Source organism: Lolium perenne, chromosome 1, assembly GCF_019359855.2.
Source record: "Lolium perenne isolate Kyuss_39 chromosome 1, Kyuss_2.0, whole genome shotgun sequence".
NCBI classification, from domain to species: domain Eukaryota; kingdom Viridiplantae; phylum Streptophyta; class Magnoliopsida; order Poales; family Poaceae; genus Lolium; species Lolium perenne.
The window spans coordinates 175716683-175735822 of NC_067244.2; the positions used below are offsets into that span (position 1 = coordinate 175716683).

The following is a 19140-nucleotide window of genomic DNA, read 5'->3' on the forward strand; positions in this document are numbered from 1 at the left end:
TGACACTTGGTTGAAACATATGTTATGCAATGATAATCCGTGTTAATCCAAGCTAATTAGGACAAGGTGCGAGCACTATTGATATTCTATGCATGAGGCTTGCAACTTATAAGATGTATTATACATAACACATATGAATTATTACTACCGTTGACAAAATTGTTTCTATGTTTTCAAAATGAAAAGCTCTAGCACAAAAATAGTAATCCATGCTTTCCTCTGCGAAGGGCCATTCTTTTACTTTATGTTGAGTCAGTTTACCTACTTCTTTCTATCTTAGAAGCAAACACTTGTGTCAACTGTGTGCATTGATTCTTACATGTTTACCTATTGCACTTGTTATATTGCTTTATGTTGACAATTATCCATGAGATATACATGTTGAAGTTGAAAGCAACCGCTAAAACTTATATCTTCCTTTGTGTCGCTTCAAAGCTTTCTACTAAGAATTTATTGCTTTATGAGTTAACTCTTATGCAAGTCTCATTGATGCTTGTCTTGAAAGTACTATTCATGAAAAGTCTTTGCTATATGATTCAGTTGTTTAATCATTGTCTTTACCATTGCTTCGAATCGCTGCATTCATCTCATATGCTTTACAATAGTATTGATCAAGATTATGATAGCATGTCACTTCAGAAATTATCCTTGTTATCGTTTACCTACTCGAGGGCGAGTAGGAACTAAGCTTGGGGATGCTTGATACGTCTCAAACGTATCTATAATTTCTTATGTTCCATGCTACTTTTATGATGATACTCACATGTTTTATACACACTTTATGTCATTTATATGCATTTTCCGGCACTAACCTATTGACGAGATGTTGAAGAGCCAGTTGCTGTTTTCTGCTGTTTTTGGTTTCGGAAATCCTACAAAGGAAATATTCTCGGAATTGGACAAAATCAACGCTCAGGGTCTTATTTTTCCACGAAGCTTCCAGAAGACTGAAAGGGTTACGAAGTGGGGCGACGAGGCGCCGCCACCATAGGGCCGCGCGGCCAGAGGGGGGCCCGCGCCGCCCTATGGTGTGGGCCCCTCGCGCCGCCTCCAACCCTACCGTTCCGCCTACTTAAAGCCTTCGTCACGAAACCCCCTGTACCGTTGGCCACGATACGGAAAACCTTCCAGAGACGCCGCCGCCGCCAATCCCATCTCGGGGGATTCAGGAGATCGCCTCCGGCACCCTGCCGGAGAGGGGAATCATCTCCCGGAGGACTCTTCATCGCCATGATCGCCTCCGGATTGATGTGTGAGTAGTTCACCCCTGGACTATGGGTCCATAGCAGTAGCTAGATGGTTGTCTTCTCCTCATTGTGCTATCATGTTAGATCTTGTGAGCTGCCTATCATGATCAAGATCATCTATTGTAATGCTACATGTTGTGTTTGTTGGGATCCGATGAATATGGAATACTATGTCAAGTTGATTATCAATCTATCATATATGTTGTTTATGTTCTTGCATGCTCTCCGTTGCTAGTAGAGGCTCTGGCCAAGTTGATACTTGTAACTCCAAGAGGGAGTATTTATGCTCGATAGTGGGTTCATGCCTCCATTGAATCTGGGGACGATGTGAAAGTTCTAAGGTTGTGGATGTGCTGTTGCCACTAGGGATAAAACATCAATGCTTTGTCTAAGGATATTTGTGTTGATTACATTACGCACCATACTTAATGCAATTGTCTGTTGTTTGCAACTTAATACTGGAAGGGGTGCGGATGCTAACCCGAAGGTGGACTTTTTAGGCATAGATGCATGGTGGATAGCGGTCTATGTACTTTGTCGTAATGCCCTGATTAAATCTCATAGTATTCATCGTGACATGTATGTGCATTGTTATGCCCTCTCTATTTGTCAATTGCCCAACTGTAATTTGTTCACCCAACATGCTATTTATCTTATGGGAGAGACACCACTAGTGAACTGTGGACCCCGGTCATTCTTTTACATCTAAAATACAATCTACTGCAATACTTGTTCTTTACTGTTCTTCGCAAACAAACATCATTTTCCACACCATACGGTTAATCCTTTGTTTACAGCAAGCCGGTGAGATTGACAACCTCACTGTTTCGTTGGGGCAAAGTACTTTGATTGTGTTGTGAAGGTTCCACGTTGGCGCCGGAATCCCTGGTGTTGCGCCGCACTACACTCCGTCACCAACAACCTTCACGTGTTCCTTGACTCCTACTGGTTCGATAACCTTGGTTTCATACTGAGGGAAAACTTTCTGCTGTACACATCACACCTTCCTCTTGGGGTTCCCAACGGACGTGTGTCAACTGCACGCATCAGGGATGCATGAGCCATGGCTCAACCTTGACTATTTTATACATGGACCGACTATGAGAGGACTGGACGGCGCAACATCGTATCTTTGCTGTCATGCGTGTGTTTATCACCATTGAGGCCCTCGCGTAAGCATGTCCATTACCATGTTTAAAGCAGGCCTAAGACCATATGGATACAGGGTTGTATCCTAGCCGTAGGCCGGTGCAAAGGGCCCCTAAGGGCCATGCCTTGCCAGGAAAGGACGTTCCCCGGGAACAGAAGGAAGCGGGTCTCATGGACCAAGGTCAAAAGATGAGACTAGGCAATGTCAGATCCTTGTATCGCATGGCCTCTCTTTGTCCGTTATCATTTGCCATCCCCTGTGGCACGCATCAGATGACTTCACCTCGTCACACTCCTAGGCAAGAGCATTTTGACAGTGCCTTGTTAGCCACTGTTGTATTGCCTTCAAGTTGGAGGAGGATCTAGTTCAAAATCTCCAAGTTTGAGAGCAGTAGCTTCCTCCACTACACCATGGAACAAACATAGAGGCACCCCTACTACCGGGAAAAGTCACCTTGAAGGGCAATGTAACTGCCGCCACCAGAGCCAGAAGTGTAAGGAGAGCAGAGCGATTGGGTTTGGGGAAAGGACTGTCAGAGGCGACGAGAGCGGCGCAGCCAACACGCCGCTACTAGATGGCGGCGCTGGACGGGGAAACCTAGCCAGGTCGCCTCGGGTGAGGTGTATTTGGATAAGTAAAGGGTGGCTCTGAATTAACTCACATCTCTATGGAATTCTTTCCAGTATCCACGCCTCTTATGTTTACTCGCCTATATCCAAGTTCCACCGACGTATGTGCCGACAGATAAACTGCCCTCGAGAGTTTGCCTCGGCAGTCCGCTTGCCCCAGATGTTCTAGATCTTTCTCAGCAGGTTAATTTCCCTAGATTTTCCACTAATACCGGCAGTTTGGCTGCCTCGGTATACCTTTACCGGCGGTTTGTTAACCCCGGCAAGTTAATTGCCTTCTATAATCGATTTTTGCATGCAGTTAATTGTCACTATGTTTCGGTCTATGGTGTAGTGCTCCTTTCTTAGTCACCCCAGCAAAGGAGTGTTCTCCATGACGGCTTGAACCTAGGTAAAAAGAGGACGTGGGCATAGCCCAGTGATTGGGGTCGCAGTGGCGCACCCCAACGACCAGAGTTCGAATTCTGTCAGGAACGAATTTCTGGAATTCTCACGTCGAGGTCCCCCTTCTACTATATCATCTAGTGTCTAGTTAGTTCCTCCTAGCAATAATTCATTTTTTTTTAACCTGGGTAAAAAAAAATTGTGTGCATATTTACCATCCCTTCACCGAACAACTAAAGAAAAAGGGTAGCGATACTCTTGGCGTGAGTGTTCCGACACGCGACATTCCCTTTATTCAAAAACTATTTATGCGTATACGGACTGCAAAATCGTGATTCAGGCCTGTGCAAGATAACAGGTGGCCATGCTCGATCGACAATCTTCATCCTTTCGCGGCTGGTTTTCTGCCTGGTTGGGATCGACGACAGAATGTCCATGTTTTGTCTCAAGACTCTGGTTTTGTTTGCTTTTCGCTTGTGTCCGATCGTTTGAATACATTTTTCCTTGATGGAGAATTATTAGAAAGAAGCACCTGGACATCTATATATGTTTTTGCTTGATAGATGAAACAGAAGAACTTCTTCACCAGCGATAACTAGGCTAGCAGCTAAGAGGGGTTAATTAGCTGCTCCGTCAGAAAAGCACGAGAGATTGGACATAACACAGAACTGAATCGAGAAGCACATGTTCATTTTACAACATCTAGCTCCAACCATATTCTACCGAATCACTCGTCGTATGTACAGCAAAAACTTACACTGCACTTGACTTCGCCTGAATCAACGTACATATTCATCTACTTACGGCTACGCCTACACGCGCGGTAGGTCACGCGGCGCCGATGCAGGAGAAGACGCGGACGCTCCTGGCTTTGGGCAGCGGCACCCGCAGCCGCCGGTCCGGCGTGCCCCCAACCTGGCCCGCCAGCTCCTCCAGCGACCGGTTCCGCCCGTGCCCCTCAGCGGCCGCTGCCGACGACGACGAGGGCCCGGAGGCGCGGATCGGCGACCGCAGCTCCTGCTCCAGCCACCGCCGCCTCTGCTCCGTGTCGCCGAGGTCGACGGCGCCGTGGTGGTCGTCGTCCTCCGCATGCGCGTCCGCGCCGGCGTGGTAGGCGGGCCGGCTGCTGCCGCTGCTCCGGCGCCGGTCCTTGATGGCCTTGTAGAGGAACGGCAGGAGGCCCTCCACCTGCGACGAGCTCATGGTCGAGCAGAGGTGGGAAGATGGGGTGGGGTTGGTGGGGAATGAAAGGACGATAGGTGTGTGCGCCGGTTCTGACCTCTTGGTCGGGGGATTCGTTGGGCCGGCCGTTTTATACCAAACTCCTCCGATCCATCTTCTTTCCATGCGTGTTGAAACGGTAAAATCTGAATCAAGGATATATCCAACCTGGATTTCTTTCGAAATGAGTTGTCCCAGCCTCTCCATCACAATGATGCATACGGCCGTTTTTATTGGACAAGAAAACTCAGTCTTACAAACGAGAAATTGATATGAAGGCAAAATCTTCTTTGCAATACATGATCATCAATTCAGAATTTTCGGACGGACGGTGAAGAATAGAGCTCGCGTAGCTGTCACCGGCGTTTACTTTCAGAAAACATCAATGGCGGCTTCTGGCTCGCTTCTCTTAAAATACGAATTCGCGCGTATGTATGTCGTGTTCAATGCTCGCAACAACATGTAAATCCATGCGTATAATACAGAGCGTTATCTGCCCCATCACATCACATCACAAGAACCCGTCGGCGCCCTAGCTAGTCCTTTTGCGTGTGACGATTTGCTTCTGAATGATGTCGCGTTCCAATAATTAGTACTCCGATGCGAACTGCGTAAATTCATTCGCAAATGCAGAGCGTTTAGTGGTTCCATCGCAGCACCCACGAACTCGTCCGCGCTGCGTGTGACGTTTTGCTTCTGAATTCTTTTTCGTTCGCTGACGCCGCCACTTGGACAAACATGGTGTGATTGTTATGGTTTTAGGTCGATGCCAGCTGAAGCTTCCGTCCATGGTTTGGTGATTTGGTTGGCCGACTTTTTCATTCAGAAGATGTCTTGAGAATGCTCAAAAAAATAATGGTTTTTCTTTTGGTTTGGCGTGCAGAGTGGAAGAACATATCCATTGCTTGCCGTGGCAGGTTACAGCGCACTATGAGCTTCGTATCCCCGCTTCTTTACCTGCCTAATTAACTACCATTACAAAACGAACAAGTCGTGCGCTGAAATACAGTCCAGTTGGAGGAAGGAAATAAGGGTTCATGGAAGAAACATTAGAGCATCTCGAGCCGCGTCCCCAAAGCGTTCCCCAAAGGGATTTGGGGCGCGCCGGACAAAAAAACCGTTCCAGCCGCGTCCCCCAAAGCCCATTTTTGTCCGGCACGCCCCCATATGGTGTCCGGCGCCCCGAGCCCGTCCCCGTCCCACAGGGGACGCACCGGGCACGCCGGACACAACGAAAAGCGAGGCGGGGAGTGGCGGGGCCGACCCGTCAGCGGCACAGTTAATTTTAACCTAACCGTCGCCTACCTCGCGACGGAAGTTATTCGCGCGCAGTGACACACGGCGGCATCTTTGCCTTAATGGCGACGGAGGGGCAGGCGAGACGTCTCGTCGGTGCTGCGCAGCCTCCACGCGTCGCCGCCGTTCGCACGCCACCGCCCGTTCCCGCGCGATCTTCCCGCCTCTTCTCGCCTGTTCCCGCGCTTTCTTCCCGACGCCGGCGTCTATAAAAGGTCTCCCGGCTAAACGGTAGCCACCACACCCCGCCGGCAACAAACACAGACCTCGTCGCTCCACCGCCGTCTCCTCCACAACCAGTAGCAATGGCGAACCGCCCCGGCGCTGGCCACTTCCCTCCACCGCTGTCCCCTCCACTTGCAGTCTCGAAAACGCAGGTCGACACCGACCCCTCAGCAGCGGCCCGGGAAGAGCGATGGCGTGCACACCGTCAGCAGCGGCGGGAGGCAATGCAGCAACAGGCCCGCCAGCAGCGGGAGGCGGCGCAGGCGGCGGATCTGGCGGCGTTCTGCGCCCATGGCCCCGCTGCTGGCGAGGCCGCGGCGGCAGCAGCGTGGCAGAGCGCAGACGCCACCGTTGCGGCGTCCTCGACGCCTCGACGAGACAGAGGCGCGACGGTGCCGGTACCGGCGGAGATGGAGCAGCGGTGGGCGACGAGCGCCAGCCGCCGCCGCGGTGAGCGGGAGGCGCCGCACCGTGAACGGCGGGAGTCGATAGAGCGCCGGCGGCGGGAGTCGATCGAGCGCCGCCAGCACGGCGGCGGAGGAGCGTCATCGGCGGGAGGCGGCGCTGAGGGCGTTATGGGGGAGGCAGGCGGACCAGTTGGCGGCGGAGGACGCCGTGTTGGCGGCGGCGATGATGGATGCGCCAACAGATGTGGAGGAGGAGGCGCCAATGGAGGAGGAGGAGGCCGAGGCGGAGGAGACCGAGGTGGAGGACGACGACGACGAGTTCGAGTGGTCCGACGACGACGGGCCGCACCCGGACGAGACGGCCGATCAGCAACGCGCGCTCGTCGAGTCCTTCGAGTCGGAGAAGAAGCTCCAGGACGACGCCCGTGCCCGCGAAGAGGCGCAGATTCGTCGCGCCGTCGAGCTCTCCCTCCAGGCGGCCCGGCAGGGGAGGGCGGAGGAGGACGCGTGGCGGGAGCGGCACCGTCTGGCCACCGCTGAACGCAAGGAGAGGAGGCGCGCGCAGGAGGAGCTGCGGCGTAGGGGAGGCGACGACGGGGCGGGGTCGTCGAACGCACCGTCGGGCGGTCAGTAGTCTAGGTTTAGATGAAATCTAGCCGTTTTCATTCAAACTTTGTAATATATAATCAAAATTGAATGAAAATCTTTATTTTCGTGCACCAATATTCATTTGGGGGCGGCGTTTGGGGGACGCGGCTGGGGAGCGACGTCCCCAAAAGCGGCACGAACAAAACACGTCCCCCAAAAGCTCAATCCGACGCGGTTTGGGAACGCTTTGGGGGACGCGACTGGAGATGCTCTTACTATACAAATCATAGAATCGATATAGGACTCAGACAGTCAGATGTGCCTGGTTCAAGTTTTTATTGGGAACCAAACGCCCAGCGACAGGCCAGAGTTCTGCTATATGCAGTACAACTAACTTGGCTAGCGATAGCTTAGCTACTCCTTACTGATACATGTATGTCACAAGAAAAAAAGTACTCTGGTCATTTCCAAATACAGCTCTACTAGATGACGAAATACACGTTGTAATGACACTTGGTTGGTACCATGCTTAATTATGGTGCTATATGGACATGTATTAATCTATACCTAATAATAAAAGCAAAAGCGTTTCCGTGGTTTGGTCCGTTTGTTTCGTCCGTCACCCTTTACACAATTTTTGGTTCGTAAGTCACCCGCCTCAATTTCTCTTTCTAACGGAGCAGGCCTTGATCGGGAGGGGCACAAGAGGAGTCCAGAACGAGTTCGCCTACGCGGGGAGTAAAGGAGTCCAGAACGACTTCGTGCACGTGGGAGGACAGGAATCCACTCCCCTACGGACAGGATCCAAACACAGACTCTGATTCAATTGCCTAGATTTAAGCCGCCGCCAAGAAACAAAGCACGCGATCCCTCCCTCTGCGGCGCTGTCTTTGGGCCGCAGCTTGAGGACACGGCGGAACGGCACCGACCAGAAGCTGAGCGCTCGATGCCTCCTTGCGGCGGCGCTGTCGTTGGGCCGAAGCTTGAGGACACGGCAGAACGGTTTCTTTGGCGGCACGGACGCGATGAAGTCGAGGTCCCTAGGAGCACCATCATGTCTGTAGGGGCGGCAGAGGAGGAGCATGGATATCTCGTCGCCTTCGGTGCCGTTCCCGCTGCTGCAGGAGTATGCAACATACACTCCTGTCCCCTCCGTCAGGACAGCGACGAGTTGGGACGACGTGATGCACTGGTTTTGCTATACATGTCTATGCGCTCTACTTCACCGGGGACGAACTCCTACGCGCGCCTCCGACGACTACCGTGCAGCGCGGGAAAGCCACGAGAGCGGTGCGCAGGAGCTCCTGTAGCGGCCTGCGCCTACACCATGGTCGTGCCCACCAACGATTCCGCCGTCGGTGAGATGGAGAGCCGCGACCACGATGGAACCCGTTACCACTTCTTGCGCGTCCTGTAGCAAACTCTTGCTGTTGTTTCGTCGGCATGCCGAGTTCAGTGCTGCAGGTGCAAGCCGAGTTCAGTACTTTCTCTCCTTGTTCACAAGATAGCTACAGGCTGTAAGAGATCTGACAGATTCATATTGCTCGGTGCTACTTAAGGAGATTGACGATTGGGTAGATCAGCAGAGGTCAACGTCATAGAGTTTCCTACCAATTTACTTTGTAGTAGTTCGGTGGATCAGCTGGTGCAATGTGTGCAGCTGGTCGCTCCTGCAAGTTCCATACTAAGCGGAGTAGTTCCATACTTCCATACTGCTTGCCTTTTTGCGACAGAGCGGACAGATAGAGAGGGCGTCGGCGCCGTCCCCAGACAAGAAGTTGGAAATAGGGGATCAGATGGCATGACACCACTATGGGGCAGGCACCTACTGCTGCAAGAGTTGAGTTCAACTCTTTGGGGATGAAGAAGACGCAAGACAACCAATAATTAGTCCTTGTTTGTTGTTGATCGCATGACTAAAAGCACGAGGAAAAAACTGCAATGTGTCTTGCGCTCTAATATCTGAATCATATCTCAGATTCATACTACTGCACATATACATGCCTGTAGCAGCGCATATTGTCGTAGTGGAGCAACAAGCAACAGCTTGCGTGGTGATGCTTATATGCCGTGGAAGCTGGCCCAGGCTCAATGAACTTGGCACTAGCTAACACGTTTGGCAGGTTGAGGCATTTGGAGCTGTGATTTTTTTTGCGACTTTCGGAGCTGTGGTCCTTGTTATTATATTAAGGTCACATTGTTTATGTGAAAAGAAATTTGCCCTATTTTTCTATTGATTTATGGTCTATGTATTCAAATTTGAACTCGACTAAGATTTGCTATATATTATTTCTCAGCCAGCTCAATGCTAGAGGCTTTGAGACAACCCTGTATTTTTTCTACAGATTATCCAATGAAAGCAGGCAAGCTGCTGCAGCGTCTCCTCTCCAAAATCATACCTGAGTTTTGCATTGACCATGTTAGCTGGCAGCTTCGACAATTCCCAATCGCAATCAGTGAGGTGTTATTTAGGAAAGGTAAGGCATGTGTATCTATACAACACTTTTTTAATCACCGGGTACTAGATTGCACGTCACTTTTTTCTAAGCTCTGTGTCTTTCTTTTCCTCTAAATAGTCTTTAGTTGTGATAAGTTTTTTCAAAGTAGAATACTAAAATTACCACATCACCTCATTACTGATAGTGATTTATGGATATAGAAAGTTAGAAATGTATTCAGTGTTTGTCTTTTTTTCTTTTTGCAGTATTCAACTTCTACGTTGGTGGAATTAGGATGTGTAAATTTTTTTCTCTCCCGTTGCAACGCACGGGTATTTTTCCTAGTACTGCTTATGAACTTCTTTTTTAATCTACTTGAACGTGGCTTTTGTTAAATGTTTATGTAAGATTTTTCCTATCTGAAATATTAGAATGATTTGATGAATAGCAGCGATATCTACAGCTAGGACTCACCGTGAAGCCGCGAAAAGCAATTAACCTAGGCCTCATAATCAAGATATACTACTTGCAAAGGTTGCCAACTGCAAGTCTCCGACGACTTGCTCAACTGATGCCATCTTGAGTCTTTGAGTATAAGCGGAAAGGGGCAGATGATAATACCAACCTGACTACTTTATATCAATTTAGATATGGAATCAGCAGCAAGCCGGCAACGTGATGATCTGGCACCCAATTGCCATGGTGGGCGCTTGGAACATTGGAAATGGACAAGAAAACATCCATCCTAATTTCATCTTCGTGTGGAAAATTGAACGTCAATTCCGTGAAATTCTTCTGTTCCAAACAGGCACCAATGTCTAGCCGCATTACGTGTGTAAAGCAGGATTTCAGCTCCCCTGCAGATGACTAAGCTATTTGTTGATAAGCTTTTGGGATTGTCTAAAGGGATGGTATTCCTTTGGTCTTTGCTCCGAATATTATTTATTTTCTTTTCGATGATGAATTTACGCTTCAGGTTGTAAGAGCATCTCCAGCCGCGTCCCCCAAACAGCGTCAGATCGAGCATTTGGGGGACGTGTTTTATTCGTGTCGCGTTCGAGGGACGTCGCTCCCCAGCCGCGTCCCCCAAACGCCGCCCTTAAACTTTTTTATAGGATTTTCGAAAATACAACCATTTATTAAACATAGCATACAAATAAATATGTTTACCAAAATTATTTTCAAAATAAAATACAACAAACAATAGAACAACTAAAACAAATCTAATAAATGGGGATAGATCAAGGAGCAGCGACATTTGCTCATAATAATTTGATCCTCCGCATATGCTCAACGAGGTTATTTTAAAGTTGCTCGTCAACATTGATTTCACAGATCTCTGCATGCATGGCGAAAAAATCAGCAAAATCTGTAGGCAACTCATGATCAAACTCCACAAGAGTGCCCTCACACTCATAGGGACCAACATGTCTCCCGGCCTGATTCTTGCGGTCATCCTAGATGATCATGTTGTGCATGATCACACAAGCCTGCATCACCTCCCACATTTGGTCGTGAGACCAGCTTATTGCAGGATACCAGACAATTGCAAATTGAGCTTGAAGGATCCGCTCGACATCCTTCCTACAAACCTCCTATCGCGAAGCAAAGTGACAATTCTTCTGACCTGATGGGGCCGGGATTGTTTTGACAAAAGTGGTCCATTTTGGATATATATATCATCGGCTAGATAATAGCCTTTGGTATATTGGTGGCCATTGTTCTCATAGTTGCATGGTGGAGCATGACCTTCCACTAGTTTGTTGAACACCGGAGACTGCTGCAACACGTTGATGTCATTGTGTGATCACGACATGCCAAAAAAAATAATGCCAAATCCACAGGTCATAATCTGCCACAGTTTCAAGCACCACACTGCAATATCCATGACACCATTTGTATATACCTTGCCAAGCAAACAAGAAGTTCTTCCATGACCAGTGCATGCAATCGATGCTTCCAAGCATCCTAGGGAATCCTCTTGCAACATTTTGTGCCATGATTCTTGCAATCTCTTCTTCGGTTGACCCTCTCAAGTAGTATTTGCCAAACTTTCCCATCACAGCTCGGCAAAACTTGTACATGCACTCATTGGTAGTAGACTCACTCATGCGATGGTAGTCGTCTCGTGTATTAGCAGGTGCTCCATATGCAAGCATCATCATGGTGGCAGTGCACTTCTGAATCGACGAGAACCTGGCAACGCCTACAGCGTCGTGCTTTAGCTTGAAGTAGGGGTCGAACTCTCGAACGCCGTGGAGGATATTCATGAACAAACCCTTGCTCATCCTATACCGGCACCGAAAATTGTCGGCCTGTGTTACGTCATCTGCGAAGTAGTCGTTGTGCTGCATGGTATGCCCCTCCATGCTCTATTGGGGCTTCGACTTCTTTCTCCCCGGCCTTGATTCTCCGCGGCGCGGCCTCTTACGTTTCTCCGCCTCGGCGTCAAACATGTTCTCGAGGGACGCGATGATCAGCAAATGCTCATGGATGTCGTCGTCGAATGCTTGCTCGTCCTCCAGCAGTCGGACAAGCATCTCATCGTCGCTATCCATGTCTGAAGTAAAATTAATGGTTAAAATTCAGCCGCGGCAGGCGAGGCAACGAACAACGACCTATCGTGCATACCTGACAAGGCGTCGAACATCTTATGTGCGCGGAGGTGGAGCAGTTTTGACGCCGCGTTATGGGACGCGTTGGCGAAGCGGCGGCGGCGAAAAGGTCGGCGAGAGAGCCAGCCGCGACGACGGTGCCCGACTCAGAAGAGATCTATCGTCGAAACGACTGGAAAATCGAGCGGCGGCAGAGGGGTGGGAGGCGCGGAAGGAAGGCGCGACGAGAAATAAAAGGCGTGAACCAACCGTTATGGAAGTGGTCGCCGACAGGTGGGAGCCCGCCTCGCTTTTCGTTGTGACTGACGTGCCCGGAGCGTCCCCTGTGGAGCGGGGATGGGCTTGAGGCGCCGGACACTGTATTAGGCCGCCTCGAACGGAAAAAGACTTTGGGGCGCACGGCTGAAAACGAAATTTTGTCCGGCGCGTCTCAAATTCCTTTGGATCTTTGGGCCTTTGTGGACGCGGCTGAAGATGCTCTAAATAGCTTGCAGAACCCCAAGTTATTAGCCGACAGGGAACCTCTGCAGGTTTATCTTGTACAGTCAGCAATGATAACCACTCTGAAGACCTACATGACAACCACTTTAGAGCATCTCCAACAGAAGCTCCAAAAATCGGGGCGCTATATGTAGTCTGCAACGCGCTGTAAACCGATACCGCGCGTTGGCGCGAAAGTTGTCCCGCTGGAAGCGCCATTTTGCCGCGCCTGCTCGGGCGGCAAAAGTGCTCCTCCACTGGAAGCGCCATTATGCAGCGCGCAGCGTGGCCCGAACCTAGTTGCTTCATTTTCGTTCGAAATATAAATCAAACAAAACAAATAAACACAAAAAATTACGAAATATACTGAAAGTTCGACATTTTTAGTGACATTTGAAACTACAATCGGAGTCTACTCCGAGTCCCAGTCGTAGTCCGAGGAGTGCGAGCTCGGAGTCGTCTCCGACACAGGCGTCGAAGTCCACTCGAAAGACGAAGAGGAGAAGAGGACGATGGTGGACGGCGCTGCGCCGTTTTTCTTCTCCTCCTCCTTCCTCGCCGCCTTCTCTGCCCTCGCCGCGGACTCCGCACGGCGCTTGTCGCGGCTAGCCTTCTTCTTCGCCTTCGCCGCCTGTTGTGGGTATACTTTATGGGTATATCAACGGCATGGCCTAGATCTGGCAAGCCCGGGTGGCCCACAGACGGTGATGTGGCATGTGGCCCATCGGGCGGCCCAGTTGCTGTAGATCCTGAAGGATGAAGTCCAGTCCAGGAACAGGAAGCCGGATCCCAACCGACCTACGAAGGAGGCCGGATCCGTGAAGGCCCATGAAGTATCCGGATCCAGCACGGTTCAGATGGAAGGCGGATCCTTGACGTACACGGCAAGATATTGTAACGTAGTTAGGCAACTTGTATTCCGGCTAGGACTCTCCATGTAAACCCTAGATCCGTGCGCCTTTATAAGCCGGATCTCGGGAGCCCTAGAGGCACAACCACAACTCATTGTAACAACGCGAAAGCGCCCAGATAATTCCAGACAAGCAGCAGTAGGCCCTGTCATCGTGCAGGTGTTCCGAAGCTGGGTAAATCGCGTACCACCGTCCCGTGTGCACTCCGCCCTATGGCCACCTACTTCTTCTCCCCCTCGTGAGGATACCTCCTCCGTGGTATTGTCGAATAGGCAACGACAGTTGGCGCCCACCGTGGGGCCAGCGGCGTCTGGAGGCCGGAACCGGGAGGGTTCCGCCATGGGAAGCTACGACGACACCATCGCCGTGGGGCGCGTCCTTTACGCCGGAAACCTTCCGATCGTCCCTCCAGATGAGTGCTGGATTCCGGCTAAGACTAACCCCGTCAAGCTCTCCATCGTACCAGTTGGCGGCATACACATCTTCATCGGCGAAACCGTCGATTCCGACGGAAACGCTCTGGTAAGTAACGTTTACCCGACCGCCATTGAGCAGGACGCAGTCGCGAAGATCCAATCTGAGATGCAGGAACTTCCTAAGGAAGATTCCGCCTTAGATCTGGAAAAAATAAAACCCACCCAATCCGCCCCTGAGCAGGAAATAAAGGTGGAAGACCAATGCAGATCCGCCTGGGTCTCCCAGGTGTTAGAGAAGCAAAGGTGTCACTTCGTGCACTTCCTAGCCCATACCGCAGGAGCCACCCCTCAAGAAGTCGGAGCCGGCCCTATGCAGGTTGAGGCACCAGAAAACAACGCTGCTCCGGATCAGCAGGAGACTGTCGGAGAAAGGAGCGCTCCGGGTGAAGAATCGATCCTGGGCAACCTAAGCCCAATCTCCGGGGATGCCTCCTCCATGGATACTGAAGAGTTTGACCGCAAGTTAAAGGAGATCGGAGGCGGTGAGAAACCTGAAGTTGTATCCGCCCAGCCTAAGCAGGTTCTCGCAACCTTGGCGGCGCTAGATCAACGGGAATCAGAGGATGAAAATACCCACTCTGACCCACAGCCATCCCATGCAGGATCTCCGCTTTTGCGGGAACGCCCGCATAAGGAAGTCATGTCCCCAGAAGAACTGGTTGAGCAGGCAGGCATGGATGCAATCGCACACTCGGATATCCTCAACAAACCCATAACTCCCGAAGACGCAGCAAATGCGGAAGCCCTAGAAGCCAAAAGGCAGGAGATGCTGGCCACAGCCAAAAAGTTTGCCACCACCGCAGCAGCAATGCTTCACGAGAGGAAAGAGGCCGCGAACTTCGTGGACAATTTTCTCCAGCGAGAACGTCAGGTGGACGAGTCACTGGCAAAAGTCTAGCAACTCCGGAAGCACTGGGAGGACAAGATCACTGAGGCTCAGCAGGAGGCTGATAGGATCAGGCGAGAAGCTGTAGCTCCCCGCAAGATCACCTTCGCAATTCCGACTGAGCAACAGCCGTTCGCCACTCCAAAGGATAATATGAAGAAGGCTGCGGAGATCTTGAAGAAAAAAGACGAGGAAATTGACATCGACTACGTTCGTACGCTCGTTGCTTCAGCAATGAAGCAGCAGAGCAAGGCAGATACTTCGCGCAAGTTGGAATCCAACCCGGATCATTGCATCTCTACCGCGCAGAAGGACGCCTACGACAATCGCCATCGCGATGATGAATCGCGAACCGGATCCTCGAAATGTAGAAGGAAAACCAGAGAACACCCAAATCCAATCCCTGTACCATCAAAGACTCCTCCTTCAGATCCAAGAAAGGGAAAGGATGCAATGTACACTGGTAGGGACAAGTACCGTAACCCCTCACCTCCGCCCAAGGGGTATCCACGTCCCCCACTCCCTCGCCGTCGTAGTCCAGCCGGAAACACCAGACCCCATGGGCCTGTTGGAATCAATATCTGCGACAACGTGCCTCCTCCGAGGAATGAGAACAGGGAGCGTACGCCAGAACCCCGCCGGAGCCGAAACACTGATCGTGAGCCAGAGCCTAGGAGGAGTTGGAATGAGGAGCGTGACCCGGAACCTCGCAGAAGCTGGAACGACAAAGGCAGCCAGCACCATGGTGAAGGCAGCCACCGAAGCCGGAGTCAGCACCGTGAAGCGCGAGGGGAATCAGAAGGCGGAAGCAAAAGGTCGCATCGGCCCCCTCGCAGGTCTCCCTCCCCACCACCTAGCGGTGGAGGCGGAGGTGGAGGCGGAGGCGGCGGCCGGAGATCTCGCTCACGTTCGAAAACCCCCCGCAATGGCTCGCGTGACGCACGGGAACGTCTCAATGAATACAAAACTGACTACATCGGCCCAAAGTGCTTTGGCAGGATGATTCGAGAGGAACCAAAGCCAAGGATGAACCTCAAGCTACCCGGAAACCTGAAGAACTATGATGGCACCGAAAGGCCGGATGCCTGGATCGAAGATTACTACAACGTAGTGACCTTTGCCGGAGGAACCCCTAACATCGTCCGTCGCATGCTTCAGCTGTACCTTGTAGGTCCAGCCCGGATCTGGCTCAGCGACCTCGAGAAGAACTCCATCTTTTGTTGGTTTGACCTAAAGACGGCCTTCGAAAAGCACTTCAGGGGCACCTACAGGAGACCCGCCATGACAAGCGACTTACAGGCTTGTATCCAGAAGAATGGAGAAACATCAAGAAACTTCCTCACACAATGTCGAGGGTACTCCTCGCCAATGCCCTCCGATAGGGGCTTAGGGTTGACGGAATCCTGTAGGCTAACACGAGACATCGGTTCTCAGACAAGCGGGGAGAGCGATTTACCCAGGTTCGGGGCCCTCGATGAGGTAAAACCCTTACGTCCTGCCTGTCTGTTCTTTGATTATGAAAACAATGGGTTACAATGGGGTGCCGAATAGTTCGGCTGAGATCTAGGCGAGATTGCTGTTGCTAGGGTTACCTAGCTCTAAGCTTTTCCTGGCTAAGATTGCTAAGATTGTTCGTGTCCTTCGGCAGCCCCTCTCCCGGCCTTTATATAGGAGGCCAGGTCTCAAGAGGTCTAACCGAATATGACTAGATTTACAGTAGTTTAGATCCAATCTTTCCTTGTTTGTTTGCTTCCTTGTCTTGCCCGTCAAGGAATCTTCTGGTGCGCCGACATAGTGGCCCATCTAGCCTTCGGGTGTCTTCATGGGCCTCCAGTTGGTCAATACAGGATAGGGCAACGTCGGTTACTCGAAGGGTAATGCCCACGTCAGTAGCCCCCGAGTGTCTAGCCGAAGATAATTCGGGTAGAGACTAATGCATGTCCTCTCATGATATTCTTCTCCTTCATTATTCTTATTCATCTTGATTTTGCTTTACCTTCTTTTATCGGATGCGCGTCAGCGCTCCCGATGGGAGTAGCCCCCGAGTCTAGGTACGGATGCTTGCAATCCGTGCGTAGACTCAAGTTGTACTACTCGAATACTTACCTCTGCCGAGTTTTTCGCAAGTCTTCATAGGTCATCCGATATATTTTCTTCACGCAAAGGATAATGAGCAACGTGCCCAACTTTTGTTGGTTAACTGCCGATGGCAAAACAACGTTACTCTACACAGAATCAAGTCCCCGGGCATGATCCTGGAGTGCAAAAAACTTTTACTGGATGTACATCATGCGCTCCCGATGGGAGTGTCTGGGTGTAATCGCTTGAGTGCAGACTCAGTCCTTTTTCCTTCGACTGCTCATTCTATCGAGTCTTCCTTTTATCGGATGCGCGACAGCGCTCCCGATGGGAGTAGCCCCCGAGTCCAGGTTCGGATGCTTGCAATCCGTGCGTGGACTCAAATCCTTCATCCGATGACTTTTTATGTTTCTTTCGAATGCTTCCAAATTATGACGTCATTGCTGACGTGTAACTGCTGCAGGCTGATTTGACAGGTCCATCATGACGAGCTAGCCCTGTTCAATCAGTGTTTTAGGGCTTGACCACTGTACGCGTAACGACCGAGGTGGCTCCTCGATTTTCGCGCAATCGTGGGCGTAGTGGGCCGTCAGTTCCTTCCCTTCCTCAAGCGCCACGTGCTTACTTATCTCTTAACTTCTCCTTAAAATCTCCAAAGGCAAAAAATTCTCAATCTTCTCCACGGTTCCCGCAGCATCTCCTCGTTCTCCCTCTTCTCCCTTCTTTCGCCATTGTCGTGCCGCCGCCACAGTTTCAATCTTCCTCAGATCTCGTGATGGTGAAGAAGAAGAACACCGCCGCCGCCGCTAGCTCCACCAGCGGAGGTGCCGCTGCCAAGTCCTCCTCTTCTCTTCCGAAGGGGAGCGCTCCGAGCGCCCCTCCCCCAGCTCCAGCGCCGCCAGCGCCGTCGGGCTCGATGGTCAAACCTGGGGACTGGGTAGCTTCAACCGTCACCAAGCGTGACGAGAAGAGATCCCGAAGCTTAGGATTGATATCCTCTGACACGGGAGATGTGATCCTTCCAGGTGCGATTTCTAGGCCTGATCCTCCCGTGGGATTTTCTGTGATGTTCTTATCTTTTCTTCATCGAGGCCTTTCACTCCCCTCTCATGGATTCCTCCTCCATCTCTTGCGGACGTACGAGATCCAACTATGGCAACTTACCCCCAACTCAATCCTCCATGTTGCCGTGTTCATCACCCTTTGCAAGGCATTTTTGGGTATCGAACCTCATTTCGGGCTGTGGAAGAAGATCTTCTATGTGAAGAGATACAACAGTAGTAATGGGTACTTTGTCACCGGAGGGGTAGGTTTTGTTGCTCGCTCAGAAGTTAATTACTTCAATTTCCCAATGAGAGAGTCTGTGCAAGGATGGAGGCTGAAATGGTTTTACATCAAAGATTCCTCGTCACCCGAGTGTCGACTCCCCTGCTATGTCGATGTTTCTGAAGCCAAGCCTAAGGACTCTTGGAAGAACATCCTCTCAGCCGACGAAAGGGCCTCAGCCGAAGAATTGTTTGCCAAATTCCTTCGAATCAAAGAGGCTGACGGCCAAACTATGATTGGTACGGAGGTGGCAGCAGTTTTCCTGAAGCGCCGAATCCAGCCAGTCATGGCCAGAGTTCACCCGATGTGGTTGTACTCAGGTCCAAAGGATGAGACCAGGATTAATGCTGCCGATCTATCAGAAAAAGAGTTGCTTGATGAAGTTCGTCGTCTTACTTCCTTCAACCAGGAAGATTCGATCCCGCTAATCTCTTCTTATGCTCCCCTTGACGTTGATCATCCACCATCAGGGGTATTTTCCTTTCTTCACATCTCCACTATAGCTTCTTGCTCAGCCGACATGATTACTTTTATTCTTACTTCGTCATTTTTCTTTGCCAGATCCCTGTGGCTTCTGAAAATACACGTGATTCACCGAATGATACTTCCGAGGGGAGAGGCTCCTCAATCCCCGTAGATTTTCACACCACCGATGAAACAGGTCTAAAGGATGAATATAACGGTCCGATGAATCTTGAAGTTGCCCACGCTGATCTTCCCTCCTCAGCCGATAACACTTGTATCGCAGATGGATCAGTGCGTAACGTCGACGCTTATCGTGA

General features: G+C 50.8%; 1 protein-coding gene across 1 annotated transcript; it reads right to left on the minus strand.

Moving 5' to 3' along the window:
- Positions 1-4079: 4079 nt before the first annotated feature.
- LOC127313685 (uncharacterized) lies at positions 4080-4718 on the minus strand. The gene has a single exon (XM_051344164.2). The coding sequence runs from the start codon at positions 4611-4613 to the stop codon at positions 4239-4241; it is 375 nt and encodes a 124-aa protein (XP_051200124.1). The 5' UTR covers positions 4614-4718; the 3' UTR covers positions 4080-4238.
- Positions 4719-19140: the final 14422 nt, after the last annotated feature.

Coding starts and splice junctions, on each gene's coding strand:
- LOC127313685 (XM_051344164.2), bottom strand. CDS start 4,613: ATGAGCTCGTCGCAGGTGGAGGGCCTCCTGCCGTTCCTCTACAAGGCC.